This window comes from Monopterus albus, unplaced genomic scaffold (assembly GCF_001952655.1).
Source record: "Monopterus albus unplaced genomic scaffold, M_albus_1.0 scaffold186.1, whole genome shotgun sequence".
NCBI classification, from domain to species: Eukaryota; Metazoa; Chordata; class Actinopteri; order Synbranchiformes; family Synbranchidae; genus Monopterus; species Monopterus albus.
Genome location: NW_018128066.1, coordinates 2,284,728 through 2,306,306, shown reverse-complemented (window position 1 = coordinate 2,306,306; position 21,579 = coordinate 2,284,728). Strand labels below are relative to the sequence as shown.

At 41.9% G+C, this 21,579-nt stretch overlaps 1 protein-coding gene across 1 annotated transcript in view; it reads left to right on the top strand.

Moving 5' to 3' along the window:
• LOC109969919 (AT-rich interactive domain-containing protein 3B-like) overlaps positions 1-21,579 on the top strand; it is a 60,687-nt gene that overhangs the window by 22,367 nt on the left and 16,741 nt on the right. Inside the window, exons 3-4 of the mRNA XM_020617149.1 lie at positions 10,409-10,483; positions 11,250-11,322. Coding sequence (XP_020472805.1) covers positions 10,409-10,483; positions 11,250-11,322 — 148 coding nt within the window. The remainder of the gene's footprint in view (positions 1-10,408; positions 10,484-11,249; positions 11,323-21,579) is intronic.

Below are 21,579 nucleotides of genomic sequence, written 5' to 3'. Positions count from 1 at the left end.
ACTAACAAATAAAATAAACTCTTCCAGATTTCTAGATATGAGAGCCGCACCACCCAAAGTGGGATGGATGCTGTCTCTGCTAATCAGACCAGGTTTCCCCCAAAATGTTTTTCCAGTTATCTATGAAGCCCACGTTATTTACACAATAAAACCACCCTACATGTGTCAACTTTTAAATGATTTTGATAACTTTTGATGGAGATGTGAATTTTTTATATTTTGCCCCATATTAAAGATGGGATTTTTGTGTTGTTTATTTTTAGTGACCACGATCTTTAACCTTTTTCAGCCAAAATCTAATCCCCACCAGTGTCTGTACCAAGTATACTGATGATCCATCCACCTGTTTGTCCGTAATCCTGCTAACCAACACACGCACACAGGCAACCAAAAACATAACCTCCTTGGCAGAGGTAATGAGCATTAGTGTATATGGACCATGCACTGTGCAGTTATCTATAATCTGTCATTAAAATGCTGTATGTCTTTGCATTTATTGCTTTTGCTGCTGCTGTGTAATATCCAGTACAGTCTGTTTGCTCTGTTATCGTTATCATATTTCCTGCTGTTGCAGTAACCCAGAGAAAAACATCTAATCTGATCATGTACATGTAGTATAGTAGTTTATGCTGTAGCAGTAGTATAAAGTAAGTATTTAATTGGATTCTCTATTTTGAGGCTGTAAAGACTTGAAGTAGTTTAACCAAGCATAAAAATTTGCCTGCTAACAATAATTTCTCTTTAAAACAGCGTATGCAGAAAGGCAACTTAGAGTTTAAAACATGATCTGTTTATAAACATGGTTTGGTAGGTTATGTATATGTTAATGATTAACTAGTGATTGATTAATCATTGTTAAAAACTGTATTGATCACTTTGTAAAGTTGACACAACATTATTTCTTAGGGAACTGCAGTGTTCTCTGTGGATAAAATTATCATGATGTCATAAGTGGTTTTCCATAGGAGAAGGTCGTAGCCAGGGCCATGTGTCTGCTACTTCTTTTAGCATTACTCCCTTGCTGCATTTAAAACTGATCCACACAAAAAATAAGACACAATTCACCCCTGACCATGCTCATATTCCTGAGATAAAATCTCAGCTCACTTCAGTATTCTTCTTGATAAAGACATGTATACCTTGACATTATATTGTCCTTTTTTTCTTCTTCTTTGTTTTTCAGTGAAAATCCTGCAAGGTGAAGCTAACAATGCTGAAAGATAATTAGTGACCGATATGGAGTACCACAGCATATCTATGTTGGGTTGGTTTGCAAATACTGAATGCCTATGCTTTGTACAGTTTGTTACAGCCATGAGCAATGCTAATTAGGTCTGCTAATTAGTTTCCATTAGCTTCTATTGATGCAAGCATAATTTACCTTCCATATATCCATAGCACACAATTACTTTTCTGAAAACTTGTTCTCTCATATGGTTAATTCTACAGTAATCCAGGTATGGATTAATTGGTTGTTGTTGTTTTTTTCAAGTTTTGGGGAATCTCTGCTGTGTTTTGAACCTCCAGTAGAGGTGTAGTGGCTTGCCAGTCCCTGGAGATGAGCTCCAGATGCGTGACGGGCTGCACCATTCCAGCCCAGGTCCCTGGGGTGCACTGGCCTATCAAAGGTGGAATGCCCCTGCACACTTAACGCCGGTTTAGAGGAAGTGGATCCCTCTGCCACTGAACAGAGAAATCGCTCCCTATTGATCAGACTATGTAGAAAGCTGTGAATTGTACTTATGGTTTGAACATTTGATACAGCAGATTCAGAGACATAGTCATAACACTAACTTCACTAATGAAGGAAAGCTTTAGAATAATGGGACTGGTTTCCCGCCCTCCCTGGAACTCTTTGACTCACTGTCATACAGCAGACAGATGTCATTTACCCACCTGACTGCAGGCATTGTGACCTCTGTCATTTCATATGTAATTAGATGTGATGCATCCTAATAGCAGTGTAGGTTTTTTTTGTTTATTGTGAATGTATCCAGTTCCTGGTACTGTCAGTCTAATGAGAATGTATAAAAAGGCCTATCGGGTCTGCGTGATGTCTCCAGCTGCCGTTAGCATGGGGGTGAAGTGGATGCTTACTCTTTGAAAGATGTGAGATGTGCAAGGTTTTTTTTTTTAAATCAAAGTGTTTAAGCCAGCACAAACAGCTGATAGCACCTACTTTTACCCGAATGCAGTAGTATAGTTACAGGAAATTTAGACTTTTCTGCAACTGCATGTAGGCATCAATGCATACCTATGTAGCAAAGGGGTTTATGGGTCGCCGGTGGTTGCAGACTGTTCAATCCCAAATCTCGACTACAGTTGTGTGAAGCTGTGCATCCTGCACGCTGATTGATTGATCTGACTTTGCTCTGACCGTGACATAGCTACCTGCTATTAGTCTGCTAGCGGGTAATCCCATCTCCAAAAACATGGGAGCAAATTGGCATCACTTGGCTAGACTGACCACCTATTCTCAACCTAAGTGGTTACTTTCTCACCTGAAAAATAATCACCATTTCATAATGTGGCATAATACCAGTTTTAGGACGAATATTACAACAGCTTTGAGTCTGGATCAAAATCTCTACCATTTGTTCTCTAATTTCTTCTTTTTCATCTTCCTTTCTGTACTTTGATGTGTGAGCGCCCCCTAGGTAGAACATTAACATGTACAAGTATAAACGCAACATATGCAAACCCAAAATGTGGTTTACTGTTAATTCAGAAATGTAAATTTGTAGCATTTTGATCAGTGCTTTGCATATTGGACACAACTTAATAGCTCAGTACATTTCACAGGGCAAAACTAATAGCTTCGACATCAAATTATTCACGAAGAAGCAAGTCTGTGCATAGTATAGTTGGAAAATCTAGTCTCTGAGGTTTTGTTTCTTATGGGTCTAAAACAAGGTGGGAAGGGGTTAACTTAAGGGGTATGTGCTGGCACAGATGTGATTCACTAAAATGTTTGCTTTGCCTGTGAAAGGGTCTTTGAACCAGTGAGTGTGAACTTCTGGCCATACCAGCCAATAAACGTTGCATTCGTATGAGGCAGCGCAAGGGGCCAGCTAGTGTAATGGGGGATGGGGCAGAGGCCTGTGGAATGTGGTGTCTTGGTGAAAGGGCTGGAATTGAACAAATGCAGTCAGTTTATTTGGCAAACCACACTTGCTGGTCACCAGCAGATGTGTTTACCCAGGAACAAACTATACAGATCCACCCCTTCAGAGCTAGGTTTTTCATGTTGGTCACAGTGTGTTCTGTCTCTCGGTGTTAAACTGGATGAGTTGAAAAAGTGTGTTGACCAGCATATATGTTTTTTCTCTCTGTGTGTCTGTCTATTTCATTCTGTTGTTCTAATTTGACCCACCCTTCCCTTTTTCCCTCTATCTTTTTTTCAGCTTTGTAATCGGAGTGATTAATGGAGGGAGAGGTGGTCTTGCCTGGAGGCCTGTTTTTCAGTGGCCTTTTAAGAGGTGCAGCATCGCTGAGGCTGGGGCAGGTAGCAACATGTTCTGGCCTTGCTCTTTTAGCCCCTTGTCCCTGCCACTTTACCTATTTCCCCCAAAGCCAGAAATCTCTTCTGGCTACAAACACAACTGGATATTCAGAGGCAGGTATGCCCCTGGGTCCTGTTCTCTGCTGCTGTTTGATGTGTGACCTTTTATATGCCCCATAATAATTCTTAATGAGAGCAGAGAATTAGTCGTGGATCTGTTTTTATGTATAAACTCTACCATATGTTTCAGAGTGGCTGGGAGATTTATTTCCCTCTCGTTGCACGTGGGATCACGGTTACCCAGAGACTTTATTGGTTGCAATGTATGGCCAGCTCACTATGAGATCCTTTACAGTAGGTGGCAGATAAAGGATGCCATCCGCTTACACCCACCCCTCACCCATCATTCTCTCCCCCCATGGTAAGAGGCGCTATAAATGATTTGTGGAGTCCCACAGATGGATCAAGACCCCAATTATTTGATTTGGATTAGAGATTGCTGCATCCCACAATGCTCCTTAATTTAGACATGCTGAGGGGAAGCAAATTCAGTTTTCTTTCAAAGCATAAAGGTGACTTCACCAGACTTGAACTAAAGGCGTCAGAGCTCTTGTTGTCTAGTAGATGAGGACACAAGCTTACTAGTGTGTGTGTAATATGCTTTATTCAGATTAATTTGTAAAATGTGTACAAGGTAAAAACCAAATGCCTATAAAATTATCTTTAAATCTCTCGTAGGTAAATGTAGTGTAAGTTACACTGTTCTGTAAGTTACAGTTTAGAAAAGAGAAACGTAAAAGACCCTGAGTAGTTATATGGGTCTTTAAATTCAAATGTATGACTTAAGCAAATGCTTAACCACTAATGTTGTGTTTCCACTATCCAAATCAAACGAGCGGTATACCCTGTACTTCGCCCTGCATAACCTCCCGGGTTGAAGTGGACTGTTCTGCTTTGTTTTGCCACTGTGTTTTCTCTGTGTTGGGTCTCTGTTTAGAGTAGGGAGGAGCTCTGCCTCTCTCACATAGGCAGTCAGCTGAGCAGACTGAGATGCAATAGTGCAATAATCAGCCAGTAACAGAGACTGTATGAGCAGTTTATCAAACAGCTATTGAACAAGCGGAACACAAACTTGTAGAAATGTGACATCTTCACTGCTTTGCTCACAGCCCACTCACTGAAGTCCCTGTTTTACCTCTAAACCTCTTGTGTTTCTGCATAATGATTGAGGTGGCATTTAACCAATCACTGGCGACTGCTCTGCACGCACACACCCCTTCCCCCTTGCGTTCATGGAACTTGATTTTAGCCCTATCTCCTGAGGGATGCCGAAGTTTAGTTCCCGGAACATACCTCATAAGTGGGTGGAGAGCAGTGGAAACAAAATCAGAACCTGTGACCTGCATTACTTGTCTCCACACGTTTCGGTAGGTTGCCATAATGGGAAAAAAATCCTTAAGTAAGCTTGTAGCCTCCTTTCTGAGTGCTTGCCATTTATTACAATTGTTGGGTGCAACCCAGAATTCTGCTGGAGGCATTGATTGTGATTAAATTACTGCTGCTGTGTCTTTTTAAAGGATTTCCCTCACAGAACTGTTTTGACAGGCAGTAATTTGGCTAAAAAAGATTAGCCCAGGAATGAGATGCTAGGAGTACTTGTGGGATGAGAGGGGCTCTCTGGCAGTCTGAGGTCCTGTTACTGGTGTAGAGGAATGTTGGTAAGTTACATTAAAGTCATCCTTTGTCCTGTGTCTCTTCTGGCAGAGCTGGTATTGAGAGCACTGTGACATTTCATTACTTTTGATTGAATGCCTGGGGTTGCTATAGGGATTTTGCTTGTGTGTGCCTGCATTATGTTTTCTCTGAGGATAGGTGTGGCTGTTTACACTGACTTCTAAATAGATAAGTGCCACTTGATGAGGGTTTCCCATGGAAACCTGTACTGTGTTGGTCAAATTTAATATGTATTCTTGGAGGTGAAGGGGTTAGTTCTCCGTGGGATCTGTGATTCTGCCCTCCTCTCAGTTTCCCTGGCATGGCTGTAGTTGGCTGAGGATGATGAGTATTGACATGTGCTGCGAGATTGTGTCCAAAGGGGGCTGGGGACTTCCTTGTGCTTGCGCGGCCAGGGCTATTGATTTGTGTCTCCTCTTCAATAGCTGTTGCTCAGGGGACCTGGTCTGCAGTGTGGAGATGTGCAGGGTTGAACACCCAGGGCAACAACAGCTCAGAGTGGGAATATTTGAGATGTGGTTGAGGACTAACAGAGTTCTGATACAGCAGAGACATGTGTCTTTCTTCATTATGCCATGTTTAGTCTGCAGGATCCCATTAGCAGGCCACAAAACAACAGCTGTTTTCAGGTCTGCCTCTATGTTTCAAATTTGCAGAAGCAGAAAATCACATGATGCTTGTATTAAGAACCAGCCTCTTCATCTAATAATGGTTCCACTAACATATTGGACAAGTGCTGTCATCATCCTGAGCAATCAATGCCATCCAACCCCACTCACCAAGCAGCAGCCATTAACCTTTCTTGTTCCTGGCCTTCCTGCCTGGCCTCACTAAAATGGTGGCTCCACTCCAGACATCTTTCTATAATGGCTGTGCTGAATTACCCCCCAGCTATTCATCGACATTCAGGCAGGGGTATGTTGTGAGGTTTGTCCCATACAGGGTTATGCAAAGAATGTTAGTTTAGTGCAGACAGTAGGATGTTCTCTGTAACCGGGTGCTGCACACTTTTTAAAATCAAATTTAAGACCTTTTTAAGACCTAACGCACATTAGTACAGGTGCACATGTACATTAATTTTTCATTCAAGTAAAATGATTAAATATCAAACACAGATATGATCATGCCTCCCATGGATGCATAATACATGGGATAATATATTAGACTATATATGCTTTTAAAGCAAAAGCCTATTTAGATGACAATTACTGGTATGACCATACAGTTTATTAGAGGTGGGATGGATCATGGCTGATCTGTGAGCCACCCACCACCATTCGGCCGTCATGTGAACCCTGGATTAATTAGAGTTTAATTATTACAGTGTGAAATTGTTACTGTTGTCTTGTAAAGCAATACTTCCCAAAATCTCGATACAGCATTACAGAGTTGCATTGAACAAAACCCTTATGGTATGTAAGGTAAGGGTTTATTTTAAGATTTTATTTAATTATTGAGGATCTTGATTGTTGTTTTCTTAAGACCATATGCAAAAGTTTCTTGCTTTAAGGGCTCACTTTAATTCTTTAAATAATAAATGGAAAGTGAAGTTATATTTGTCTCTTTTTTTTTTCTTTTTTTTTGCTGATCCAAAAAATTATTCAATCCGTGATGCGATCCTAACTGTAAATTTTGTGATCTGTCCCACCCCTCCAGTTTATGGGCGAGACAATAGAATCATTTAAAATGGAGAGGACAGCATGTAGAGCCTTTTTCATAACTTGCGGGTCAACAGACAAGTGTGATCAACAAGTGTGATCACAAACGCTTTTTTTTTGAACATGTATTTTACCTACATTCAGCTACCAAATTACCTAACAAAGTAATACCATGTAGTGCAACAGTAGTACAGAAAATCCTCCCTCATTATATGTAATTATAATGTTCAGTTTTCTCTAATGGCACTGGTGCCAAAATTTGGCAGCACCAGCACAACATTTAGCAGCACCAATTAAATCGACACGCAATGCAACACATTTTTTCTGTCATAACTGCATTAATGATCAATGCTTTGGTAACAAACAGACAATTTACAGAAATAACTATGTGCAGTTTTATTTTAAAGGACTTGTTATAGATTAAGCAACCCACAGCTACAGTGATTAAAATGAGCCCCACCATTACCAAATGCAACATTAAAGATGAACACACCAGTTAACATATATTAATCTGAAACTGGCCATTTTGCACTTTTATTTTTGGTACTTTTAACAATATTTTGATGCTAATACTTTTTTACTTAAGTAACATTTTGAGCACAGGACCTTTACTTGTAACAGAGTATTTTTAGAGTAATGATCTGAGTACTTCCTCCATCACTGGCTTGGCATTGTGACAAGCTGTACTTTACTGTCATCCTCTGCTGACGACCGATTAGTAGGCTACTTCTAAATGCTGTTGTAGAGGTGCCACTATTCTGTCACTGTGCATCTGTCTCTGTATAGTTTATGCTTCAGGCATGTTGCGCATGAGGAGTGTTTCATGTTTAAAGTTTGTGGTTATGTCAGTAAAGGTGGTTGAGAATGACCAAGCTAAGATCCTGTGGGACTTCCAGATGCAAACTGACAAACTGGTAATGGCCAATCAACCGGACATAGTAGTGGTGGACAAACAGAAGAAGAAGGCCGTAGTGATAGATGTAGCAATCCCAAGTGATAGCAACATCAGGAAGAAGGAACACGAGAGGCCTGAGAAATACCAAGGGCTGAAAGAAGAGCTAGAAAAGATGTGGAAGGTGAAGGCACAAGTGGTCCCCGTGGTAATAGGAACATTGGGGGCATTGACCCCCAAACTGGGAGAGCGGCTCCAACAGATCCCAGGAACAACATCTGAGATCTCTGTCCAGAAGAGTGTAGTCCTAGGAACAGCTAAGATACTGCACAGGACCTTCAAGCTCCCAGGCCTCTGGTAGAGGATGCAAGCTTGAAGGAAGGAATAAGACCTCCCCAGATGCCAGATGTGGGGCGAGTGGGGAATTTTTATATGTGTGTGTGTGTGTGTGTGTGTGCATACAATCAGGCATAACATTCTGACCACTGGCAGGTAAAGTGAATAACACTGACCATCTGTTACAGTGGCCCCTGTCAGTGTGTGGGGTATAATAGGCAGCAAGTGAACATTCAGTCCTCAAAGTTCATGTTGGAAGCAGGAAAAATGGGCAAGTGTAAGGATGTAAGTGACTTTGACAAGGACCAAACTGTGATGGTGAGATGACTGGGTCAGAGCATCTCCCATACTGCAGGTCTTGGTGGGTGTTCTTGGTCTGCAATGGTTAGTATCTACCAACAGTGTCTAAGGAAGGACACATGGTGAACTGGAGACAGGGTCATTGACGCCCACGGCTCACTGATGATGAGGTTGACCTACTGTAGATTAAACGTTTAACTTCCATTTGTACTTTTTAAAAGATTAAAATGTATTTGAATCTTTGTTAAAATGGTTGAAAATGAGAAACACTGTACATTGGTCTCTATGAAAAAAAAGAGTCAGGGGCTGTAGTGGTGATATTACACCTAGAGCGATGAGGCTGTTGAATTTGTCTAAAACATTCTCTCTATCTCGTCCTCACGACCACAGTTTTACATAAGTTTTTCACTGAACTGTAGGCACATCTGTGCTTTTCCAGACAGTAGAACTGTGGAAGCAAATGGATTCACAGAAGATGCACAGTGAGTTGCAGAGTGACATGAGTGCCAACCAAATGCCACATGGACTCCTATGTAAACAATACTAGGCAGGTGGTCATAATGTTATGGCTGATCAGTGTATATATGCTGCATTGTTGATGCAGCCGCTTGGAGATGTAGCTGTAAGGTCTCTGGTGCCTGTTGCGGTGGCAATCCCCGAACTCGGTGGTGGACACCGGAAGTAAGGGATGCTGTCAAGCTGAAGAAGGAGTCTTTTTGAGCCTGGATGGCTCGTGGGACACCTGAGGCAGCTACCAGGTACTGGCAGGGCGCGCGGAACACACTAGAAATGTAGCTTTAGCTAACCAAAATTTTCATGCTAGTTAGAAAAGGAAAATATGTTGAATATGTTTCCATGATATGGAAAATGTTTTTTGCATTTATCACTGTTGTGAATATGTAAACAAATTTCCACCCTTATAAGACAAATCATTTTAGTTTTTATGTATAAAAGAGGTTGTTGGCTGTTGCAAACAAAAACCATTTTATCTTTTTAATTCTGTGAAACATACCATTTGCAGTGAGTTTGCAAGTTGATGGCGGATGAGTATTTGTTTAGGGAGCATGAATTGTTGACACCCGTTAAAACTACAGAGTAAAGTGACTTGCTCTCTGGGGCCTTGCCAACCTTTGCCCTTTCAGCTCTCATTTCAGGCCCTGTAATTGCCACTGGCCAATGGGCTCCTGGACTCTAGGCTGCAGCTATTAATGTACCCCTCCAAACAGATCTTGTTTTGATTCCTGATGCTTTTATAGGGTTTGTCTTTAGGAGACATTCCTGGTCTGCACATACCGTGCACCTCTCTCTTCCCCTATTTTCCTTCCTTCCTCTCTTGTGGGGCCATTGCCCCTCCTATCTGCACTCACAAACATAGTCATTGCACATGTGTGTGCACTAGGACTACTGACCAGCCCTCCCTCTCCTGGCCCCTCCTGACAGGCAGCTATACTTCATGAACTTGGCCACCCGTCACAGCTGCGTTAAGACTGAAGGATGTGGGGCCCTTGTATCCAGCTGGGTCGGAAGACAGGTGGGGGAGGGGCAGGCTCAGATGCAGATGGTTTGGTTCAAATGGAGATGTTTGAGGATGAAGGGGGAGGGGGACAAGGAGCTCAGGGGCACATTAACTCCAGAGGTTACTCCTCCAATTCCTGGAAAATGCATTAGTCTGAGTTTATATTACTTTTCCTGTGTTTGTATTGCAGTTGTGGTAAAAATAAAAATAAAAAGCTTAAAGTTTAGTCAGTTTTTTGACCCAGCATGAGCTTTTTGGCCTACAGTCGGTATTAACCTGATGGGATTTTTGTTGATAAATGTAAAATTTATTTTAGAAAAAAATTGTGTCAAAAAAAAAAAAGAAATAATAAGAAATTGTTACTTGTCAAAGATATGAGACCACAACAGAATGGATCCTTTCTGTACGTGTTTGAAACCACTTTCTCTTAGTTTATTGACCTTATCTGTGTTTTCTTTTTTCTGTCATAGAATGGGAGTGCAGGTTGGGCAGATGATGCTGACAGTAGCAGAGGAAGAGGAGAGGCCTCCAGAGACTTTGCAAAGGTGAGTACTTTAAGATGTGGTTACAGGATCAGAACATGTGAGTGGAGTGGAGCATGAGCAAGCGAGGAGCTGGGGCATTTTGGACAGAGCGCAGAGCAGCTTTTTTCTTTTTTTTTTATGAAGGAGCATCGCCCTATGTTCCACTCCCACAATTTTGTTCCAGTACTGCCCACTTCACGAGCCTGAAGCATGCCCAAACCCGACCCAGAATGCATCTGTATCTCCACTCCGCTCATATGCTGTGCACAGGATGAGGAAGCTGTTGCACCAATTACATATTCTTTCTTATTAACTCTAAATTTGTCGAAACTGTAAATAGTTGAACCCTTTGAAGCATTTTGAACGGGCAGAGCTCTAAACATATCTCCACTGCTTTGAAACGCCAAGCCTGCTTCAAAGAACTAGCAACAGCAAAGACTGACGGGTGCATAGCCTCATGTTGCCTTACCTCTTTTAATTAATAAATGTTAATCTCAAGCACACCATGGTAATAGCCAACAGTCAGCTGGCTGTTGACGTGCATGTCTATGCCTGTGTGAGAGGAAAGACCTGGTCAGTATTTGTGCTGCAAAGAACATTGCAAAGACAGACAAAGCACACTATTCATTTTCACGCAACTGTAGAAATAGAGCATATGTCTGATAAAAGTCACGCATTTTAAAAGTTTTTCTTTGCAGACCGCTCTTGCTTTGTTTCTAGTGACAGTTTAGCTTGCTGAATGTGCCAAACTGTGCATCATGAGTAATAAGCTTGTTTCCTCTTTCAGTTGTATGAGCTGGACAATGACCCCAAAAGGAAGGAGTTTTTGGATGATCTCTTCACCTTCATGCAGAAAAGAGGTAATCCACATCATGCAATGCAGCAGCTGCTTCTTCACTGTATTCATGCTACTTTCACTTTTGCTCCCTTTAGCATAGGTTTTCTTTTACTTACTGTATATCAGATTTAGTAGCGTGGCATACACCTAAAATTTGAGGCTCAGTTGGGAGAGTTTCCTGAAGAAGGCCTACATGTTGTTTTGTAGAATTAGTTTGTCAGTGGGTTCCTGACTGAAATGTTTGTGGTTTCCTTTCTGGTTTTTGAATTTATATCCTGTTGATAGTTCAAAAATAGATTCTATTATAATATAGAGTATATTCCTCATCAAACAAAAGATTCTTTAACTCTAAGTACATGTGTAGTATTTCAAATCCCATAGAAAAACACTGGCAGGATGAACTGTAGTGTGAGTCTTTAAGAGTTGCTCAGGATATGACATTGGTTGGAGTTCTCACCCCTGTTCTATGTGGAAAAAGCAAATACCAGACGACTCCCATTTCTCAACAGCCATTTCCTGTCTCTGTGTGAAGAGGGGTTGCTATTTTTTACGGGGCATCTGGAATTTCATCATAGATTGACTGGTGTTGGCTACAACACAAATGGTTTGTTTGGTCATGCAACAGTTAGAACACATGTAAAGTTAGTAAGGAGCAATGTACATCTGTAACAGTTTTTTTAATGTGTGGGTCTGGTGATTGTTTCATAGTTGCCGAGTGTGCCCTGACACTGGTCAACTCAAAAAACAAGCTGTGACTCTCACTGGCTAAGAAAGCCTTTACTAATTCCCCTCCCCAGAGGAAAGGACTTAAGGGGTCAGCAGGTGAGATCTGCCTCTGTTAATCCTGTGATACTGCAGTATTAGAACCGAGAGGATCTGGCAGTGACCTAATTTATTTAGTTGGCCAACAGTTGGCGAGGCTCAGCTGACTGCGTGCTGCTTTGACCCTACCTACAAGACCCCTCCTACCGGGGCAGCTAATGCACTTAGGCTGTTATCAGACAAATCTGTTGCCAAGCAAGTTGTATGGCTTGAGCAAAACCTCCCATGGTGAGTCAGCATGTTATTACAGTGGTGCATACTTTACATCATGTTTTGGCATGCTATGATGGGTCTGCAAGTGCATGAATGGGGTTCATAACATGATTATGTTATGTCACCGGGTATGATGGGTGATCCAGTATATATGAATGTGAATGTGATATGTGTGTTTGCAGTGAGTCATGATAATGATGGTGCATACATTTGTGTAGAAGGGTCCATGTGCACTGGCGTGCATGTGTGTGCCTTTATGCTGTTGAGCTCACAAGAGCAGTCGCTATCTGTTCTGAACACTTGAAGGTCTTGTTTGTAGGGTGATGAATTAAGCCAAGTCAGAGAGAGGGAGGGACAGAATCTGTCAGGGCCCTGTTAGCATCTTTGTCCAGTGGCAGGCACTGGGAGTGATTGGCTGACCCTTTGCTTGCACTGGTCAGACAGAGAAATCCATCAAGCTGACTAAAATGTCACCTGACAGCAGATAACTGGCTGATTACGGTGTGCCATGTCACCTTATTTTCATTTATTTAAGACAGGAAAAAAAACAAAGACAAACAAGACTGTCGTTTTTATTGTGCCAGTGATACAATTTGAACAAAACAAATGTGAAATGAATTATAACATTCATTTGATGACACATTAGCTTGTAAAACCACCTCAAATCAAATAGAACATGATACTAATTAAGAATTAGTTTGAAAATATACATATCTGTCATTTATGTAACTTCTTTAGCTGAATTTCCATAGTGAATTACAATTAGTGCAACTGGAATCAGATTGGATGGATCAAGTATCCAGCCTGGAGGAAGTGCCAGGGTCAGTGCCCAACAAGAGTAGTAACAAACATTGTGTCTTCAGTGCACTTGTCTATAATAGACAAGTGTGAGGCAAAGGAAAAGAATATGATGAGAAATGAAAGGTTTTTACTCAAGTGGTTTCATGTGGGACCATCAAAGGACACCAGAAAGACAATGATGTTCTCACAATTATAACTAGAAAGGTGAGAAATCAACAGCCATGGCTGTACAGTGCTTTAAATGAGGATGCAGGATATGATAGGGATGTTGCTGTGGACATAGAGACCTGATGTAACCACTGCACAGGAAAGCACAGTTTAATTTCAGCTATGCTAGTGTGTTCCCCAACCCTTCTTTATGGGGAGAGGCACTTGGCTGATCTGTGCTGTCTCTCAAACCAGAGTCTTAATCACAGGGAGCAAATTACTTGGCTGGATTCCCTTGTTGCTTTTAGGCCAGAAGATATGTGAGATGATGAGCAAGCCTTGCTAAGTCGTTCTGGATGGTGCCCTCTAATTACTGTGTTTCCATTTTACTTCATAGCTGTGAGGCCAAGATTATTGCACTTGTAATGAAAGCGCCTTTAGGAAGCCTTTTAGATTTAATGTCATTATGTGGGGTTTCTAAGAAATGGGAATTAAAGCTGGTTATATGGGGAAATGCCTTCTTCTTCGTTTGACTGATCTTACAAACAGAATGCTTAAAAGTGCTACTTTAATTTTGAAGTAGTAGTGTCATTAAGTGAACTCCAGTGAAATCTCAGACGGAGAGAAACAAATGGCCAAGTGCTTTTCCCACATCATTGTGGGGCCTCCAGACCTTGAGAGGAAAGCAACACTGGAAGGAAAACTTACGAGTGATTCCCATTTCCTGCCTCTGTGTGTGCGTGTTAATGGTTGAAGAATTTTAGCAGCTGTCCTAAATCCTGCCTGTGCTTAAGGGGGCCCATTGATGGGCTGTACATCACAGAAAAAGCAGATGACACACATACAAACCCTCTCTACCTTTACACCCATAGCTCTTATTTTTTGCTGACTGCTCATTTGTTATGTAAGATCAGTGTAGGTGAAGCAGGAATAATTGTTAAATCCCAGTTTTGCTTTTACAATCAGACCCCTGTACTGTTGCTTGTAATTTTAGGAGAGCAGCTCAGTCATATTCAACTGGAGAGCCTCTTGTGGTTCACTGCACATCAGCTGCATGACATGTAATTGTAATGTAAATGCACTAGAGTTGCTCATGTTAAAAAAGTGTGGGTGGGGGTTATTAGCCTTAATAAGTTATGCCAGTATTTGCTGCATCCATTACAGTTTTTGCTGTATAAACCCCAACGGGGAAACCAGAGAAAAGCTTTGACGCTAGCTTGATACCATTAACTGCAAAACAAGCTGGTCAAGAGTTACGTCAAGGTACTGACCAGGTACTGGTCAAGGTATTGTAAGCTGGTTCTGTTCTGGACTGCCCCCTGGATTCCATCGAGGAGGTGGCAGACAGAAGGATGCTGGTAAAACTAACATCCATCATGCACGACCCCTCCCATCCCCCTGCACCACACAGTAGAGGCTCTGAACAGTTCCTTTAGCGCAAGACTGTTACATCCCCAGTGTAAGAAGGAGCGTTACCGTAGGTCGTTCCTCTCCACAGCAATCAGACTGTACAATACATCACTGAAGGGATAAGCTAGGTGAAAGTATAAGGGACTATGTAATAGTCAACTGAGGTGCAATACTCAAATCCTGGGGTGAAATGCATGGTTAATATGCACATATGTAAATTCTGTTCTTGATTATTCAAATACTTGATTCTGTCTATTTTTGAGTACTTGGAATTTATTTATCAGGGTGTGTGTGTGGTGTTTGTTTCTCATGGTGTTATGCTGTTTGTTCTCCATTGCTGCTGAAACACTGAAATTTTCCCATTGAGGGAACAATAAAGTACCTACCTACCTACCTAGCATTAACTACCTGAGAGGTTTCAGTTAAGCAGATGGGTGATTGTTTTTGGTTTGACACCAGGCCACTTCTTCATTTGGGATGGGGGTGGGGGGGCACGGTTGGGTTGGGGAGGAAGCAAGGCCATGAATAGGTAATGGGACTAGGGGAGCAGTAATTGAGGCTGCGAGAGCTACGGGTGCAAGATAAAGAAAGAGAGCGGAAGAAAATGAGAGTAATGCAGCCAAATGCCTGTCAGCACTGTCCACTTCAGATGATTAATGGCCAGAGGCTGTGATGGGCAGGCAGAGAGAGAGACAGCTCCCTGTTCAGAGAAAACACCAACTGAGAAAGGAGGGAGTAATGCCCCTCTTTACTAAAGACAAGTGTTTTAGCTCCTTCTGCTCCAGTCAGAAAACCCCACACGTTGTGGTCAACAAAGGCTAGATCTGTCCCAGTTGGAGTTATTTTAGGGGAAATCCTGACATAGTAGATTTAGCTCTGATCACGGTAATAAAGTTGTAATCTGCACGGGTCTGTGTCATCAAGTGGCAGTGGTTTTGATGGACTGGAGAAAGATGTGTAGAATTAAAGGAAGATGTAGGAAGGAAGAAAGGAGAGATGGTAATGATTATGCACAGTTTTTCCTGTACATCTATAGAAAAATTGAGCAAATCAATAATTATTGGCTCTTTTAAATCTTCTCTTACTGAAATAAAACAACTGCCATTTTTAATTTACTATAGACAAGATGAGGAGGCCACTTGTATCTAGAAAACCCAAAAAATCATGATTTGCATAAAAATTAAAACAAATAATAGTGCATGAGTCTCTCAGTTTTTCACTGTTTAATAAAAACAAGAATTTTATGTCCAGGTTAAGATGGATATTGTTGCAGTATTTATGGTATGGGAAAAGTAGCCTCCTAGCAGGACATTAGAGGAAGTTCCATAACTGTAACCTCTCTGGAGCTCTCTGTCCACACCAATTACACCATGGGGCTCTGGGGGATCCATGTATGCATTATATTACTCCTCTGGTCAGCCTCACACTGGCCCTCATAACAGGCAGGCCCTATGTGCAAACACCACACTACAATAAGAACATTCTCTGGCTCTTTGATATGGCCTCATATTCTTTTAGTTAACATCTCACAACTTCTGGAAAGTGGCAGCACCTAGTCCTGGTTGGTGTAACAGCAAAAGCAGTGGGTGCACATTTTTCCATTTTAGGTAGTGTGGGATAGCAGGTGAAGCTGTTTTTACTTGAGATCGACCTTTTGAACTGCTACGTTGCCCTGCTATAGCGCAGTAAATATAATAGTTTTTAAAATCTTAAACTGGGTGATTAAACTTATTTTAAGTAGTTTCTATAATCTGACTCATTACAGATGCAGTTCTCCAGATGGATTTCAGTTTTCAAGACCAAAGAATCATGTTTTACAAAAGGTGCACCAATAAAATGTAGTTAGGAAATTTTGTCCTCTCTCCTCTTTTCTTCTGCTGCCATCTCCTTCCACCTCCATTCCCCCCACCCTGTTCTCCTCCCCCTCTGTTTATTGTGCTACAGTTACAACCACTGAAACTTGATAACACCGTGGGGGATCGGTGCGGAGGGCTGTGCTGTGGCCTGCTTGGTGAGGCTGGGGAAAAAACAGGCTGGATTAAGGGGCCCCCTGTCCTACACAGGATGATTAATGACCTCCAAATAAGTGGGGGCCAGCCTTTTTGATAGGGCAACACGGACGGTCAGCAGACAAGGGAGTGACCGTCGTGTGTCTGCATGTGTGAAAAGGGAGGTTGAAGAATGAAAAGGGCAGACATGGAAACCACAGTAGGAGACAAGGACAGATGGGGTGCCAGGGTAACTGAGGAGAGGTTAAGGGAGGCATCAACCGGCTTGTGTAGAAACAAGGCCACACTCTTTTATTTTCCTTTGAAAGTCAGTTGGCTGCTGACCAGCCAGACAGAAAGATATTCAGGCAAACATACAAGAAAACTAGGTTTGGTAGAAAAGGGCTCCTACTGTCAGGAAAGGGTGGGAACCCAAATGATACATAGACTCCAACCACGGCTTTCTAATCATTGCCCCAAGACAGACTCCAGCTATTCTTATGGGACACATCCTCCCCCTGCATTTGTGATCAAAGATTTTGTGGTGACAGTGTTGGTATATTTGAGAGCTGAAATATCGTTATCTTTGGTAAACTCCACCCGTCTGCTGGCAAATTACAGACGAGCCTTTGAGAAGTAAGCACATTTGTGATGGTTATGATCTTCTCAAATATGAAGACAAAAGGAAGTAGTAGTTTTTCTGACTTTTTTGTCTTATTCTTTCTCTCTTGCTTCATTCCAGTCTCCAAAATCCTCCCTGTTCGTTCTTTTGTCATTTAGTCATTCTGTTTCACAGCCCTGCATTTCCACTGGGCCATCTATCTTTAATTACAACCATACTGTACATGGATTTGAATCTGTAAGCTGCCATACTCGTAAGTAACAGGGGCAAAGACGATTGTAGGCCTTAAGTCAGGTCATAAGTCGAGGTAAAATAACACTGGATGCTAAGTTCGTTCATGCATCTTGTTCTGTCTTCAGTGGAATACATGCGGTATATGCAAATGATGTACACTAGGGATGTAATGATATTTGAAAAATAGAACCATTTCTTAATAATGTTATGGGACTGTGACAATATCTATCAGGATATTACATATGGTTATTTCTAGAAATGGACCAATCCACATTTTTTCCACTTCCAATCCAATTCTGATACAGGAGCTCTTTCATTGCAGTAAGACAATGAACACTAATAAACAAAATATTAAACATGAGCAATGATGGATGAGAACAACCACTAGATGGTCAGAGGCCAAGGGGACACACTTCTTAATATTATTGCACATTTACAAATCTCCACTTTTGGGCTAGAAATAAACATGTGGCTTTGGTTTTGCAAGATTTCACATTTACCATTTAAAATGTAGCCAACAATTCTACAATAAATTATATTATTCTCACCTATCTTTGTATAGAGGATCCAGTAAAGTGTCAACTGAATGGGGGAGGGGGTACCTTCGATGAGCTTCACATCAGTTGTGAAGCTCATGGCTTTAACATCTTCTAACTGTGATGACACTCTGTTGTATAGTTCGGGTAAAACAGTCTCTGAAATGTATTTTATGGATGGCAGATTATACCTGGGCTCTTAAGTGCCCCAACAGGCTGCGAAACCTGACATTTTCCACTACAGATGGTGGTTGGTCAGTGGTTTAATGAAGCTGAGCAACTTTTCTGACTTTAATCTCTTTAGCCTTTGGGTTGTTTACAGGAAGTTTGTGTTGTGTCCTGACTGTCCACTGGAGTTTGTTCCTGTCCTGTTTGGTTGCTGAACCAAATCAGATAGAGATGGACGAGCAGAGGACAGACTTGATGATTCCTCTGTAGAACTGTATCAGGGGCTCCTGGGGCAGGTTGAATTTCCTGAGCTGGCAGGAAGTATATCTCCTGCTGTGCCTTCTATCTTACAGACTGAAGTTGCTGTGGGTTGATGGTAAGATGTGGACTGGAATATGGATTGGTAATGTGTCTCATGTTACATTATGTTAGGTTACTGCCTTCATGGTCCAGTACAAGCTGCGAACTGGAATATGGATCTGCCCTGTCCATCTGATATCTGATGAGTGAATGATGTCAATGTCAGACCCAATACTGACATAATTTGTGTCCAATTTTTTGCACATGCTTACAGTAGGTCAAGACTGGCTACTTTAATATATTTTAATATAGAAGGAAAGCAGACACACTTTATAATAAAAGGTAAATCATACAAAAATGCTGATTAATTTTTTAGTAGAAGGCATTTTTTGCATCTTTTTTCAAAAAAATTTTTTAATACCATGGCAAGAATTGTATTGTGGACTTTTTATCAGGACAATATCATAACATCATTTTTTTGTATCGTTACATCCTTACTGGGCATAACAAAAAGGAAACTCATCCCAATTACTGGGAAGAGAGCATGGTCCAAGACAGTAATGACATGTCAGGAATGAATGGTAAAAGGATGCATCAAACAGAAGTGTTAAAGACCTAGTCACTTAAAACATGAGCTGTTTTACTACGAAGGTATTGTACATCCATCCATCCGTCCATCCATCTTCATCCACTTCATCCGAGACTGGGTCGCAGGGGCAGGTGACGACCGTGGTGCGGTGGGTAACAAATTCCTTGTGTGTGTAAAAACATACTTGGCCATATAATTCATTCTTCTTCTTCAGTAGCCCGAGCAGAGCCTCCCAGACTTCCCTCTCCCCACACACCTCCTCTAGCTCCTCAGGAGAAACCCCAAGGTGTTCCCAGGCCAGCTGGGAGACATAGTTTCTCCAACGTGTCCTGGGTCTGCCCTGAGGCCTTCTCCTCCTAAACAGGTGCCCCAGCCACCTCCACTGGTTACGCTCAACGTGGAGGAGCAGCGGCTCTACTCTGTCCTCACAGGTGACTGAGCTCTGCACCCTATCCCTAAGGGTGCGCCCAGCCACTCTCTGGAGGAAACTCATTTCTGCAGCTTGTATCCGCAATCTCATTCTTTCGGTCATGATCCAAAGTTCATGGCCATAGGTGAGGGTAGGAACATAGATCGACCGGTAAATTGAGAGCTTTGTCTTATGACTGTCTTTCTTCACCACAACGGACTGGTACAGAGACTGCATTACTGCGGACGCCACCTGATCCGTCTGTCAACCTGCGACTCCATTTTGCCCTCAATCGTGAACAAGACCCCAAGATACTTAAACTCTTCCACCTGAGGGAGCAACTCGCCCCCAACACGGAGAGAGCAATCCACCTTTTTCTGACTGAGAAACATGGTCTCGGAGGTGCTAATTCACATCCCCGCTGCTTCACATTCGGCTGCAAACCCCTCCAGTGCACACTGTAGGTCTTGAACTAATGAAGCCAACAGAACCATGAAGCCATCATCTGCAAAGAGCAGAGACAAGATTCTGCGGCCACCAAAACAGACACCCTCCGTTCCCTGGCTGTGCCAAGAAATTCTGTCCATAAAAATAATGAACAGAATCGGTGACAAAGGGCAACCTTGGCAGAGTCCAACATGCACTGGGAACAGGTCTCACTTACTGCCGGCAATCCGAACCAAGCTCCTACTTCGGTCATACAGGGAATAGACAGCCTGTAACAACGAGCGTTGTTACAGTGTTGTACACAACATAACAAATGAAATATGGCTGAATCCAAAGCAGCAAGAATCCTTTATCCCAAACAAATGTCAACTAATTGCCGGCCTGTTGTATTAGGTACACTTAGTTTTAGTCAGATGTACCTAATAAACTGGCCACTAAGTGCATATTTAAGTGAATTTTAAAATGTATTTTAAAATCAAATTGAAATTCACTTTTCTCCATCAAATTTCTAAGTAGATTTCATGTGTGATATTTAACTTTAATCTTTGTGAGGACTTTATTCACAGATGAAGCTCTCCTTTGAGCAACAAATTTCCCAAACCTGTGCTATCTCTGCATATGTGCATTTCTGGCTTCTCCATCTGTGTCCTGTGTCTGCCCTTAAAGTAATGTTTCCTGGCCTCCATACCCCTGTAATGGATGGTATGAAATAGATTACAGTCCCCAGAGGAGCCCTACTGTGGTACAATGTCCCTGAGTTCACTTCCACAAACCCCCCTACAGTGTTGCTGCACAGCCACACAGCAACTGAGACCTGAGTGCAAAGGGACACACTGGACAACATTTTAGGGGATAAATTGATGTAAAACACAGACATAAATGCCTCTTTGCTTATTTAAGTTGATGTTGTTTGTTGTCTGATATACATCATTAGATAAAGGTAATGGTTGGTTCCTGTCCTTTCACTCTGTGGTGTAAGCTTCTAAATGTCTAAAAGCTCAGCTGTAAAGATAGTTATTAACAGTCCTCTTTCTTCCACTGACAGGGTAACAGGGTTCTTTTTTTAATACCATGTATTGGTTTTAACTTGGGATATAAAATATATTTTGCTCTTGACCTCATTTTAAACCACTGTGCATTAAGAGCAACATCTTAGCCATAAAAGGTAAATGTATGACTCTCACTGTCATGTATTCCAAAGGCCAAAAGTAATTAACATTGATCACAGTTAAAATTTTCAAGAAGAGTGCGCACAACCATCCACAATGTACTCCTCAGTGTAAAAACATATTTCTCTTTCTCCTTGGGTGATAGCAGCTGATGTCTCCAGTATTGATCAGTGGTGCTGGGGCCAAATGGGGCTCGTCAGTTGATAACTTTATCTGCCAGTCTGGGTGTCCACTGATTGTGTTAGGACACTTGCTAGGAGAGGGAGCCCCCTCAATGCTGCACCTGCCAGTGAAGACACCGCTCTCACCTGCCCAGTCTCACCAGTGAACTTTCACTGCTGTCGGCCACAGATGGTCTCACAGAGGAGACTGTGAAGTTTCTGCCCTCTATAGCCTGTTTCTCTGCATGGTCTCTGAACCCTCT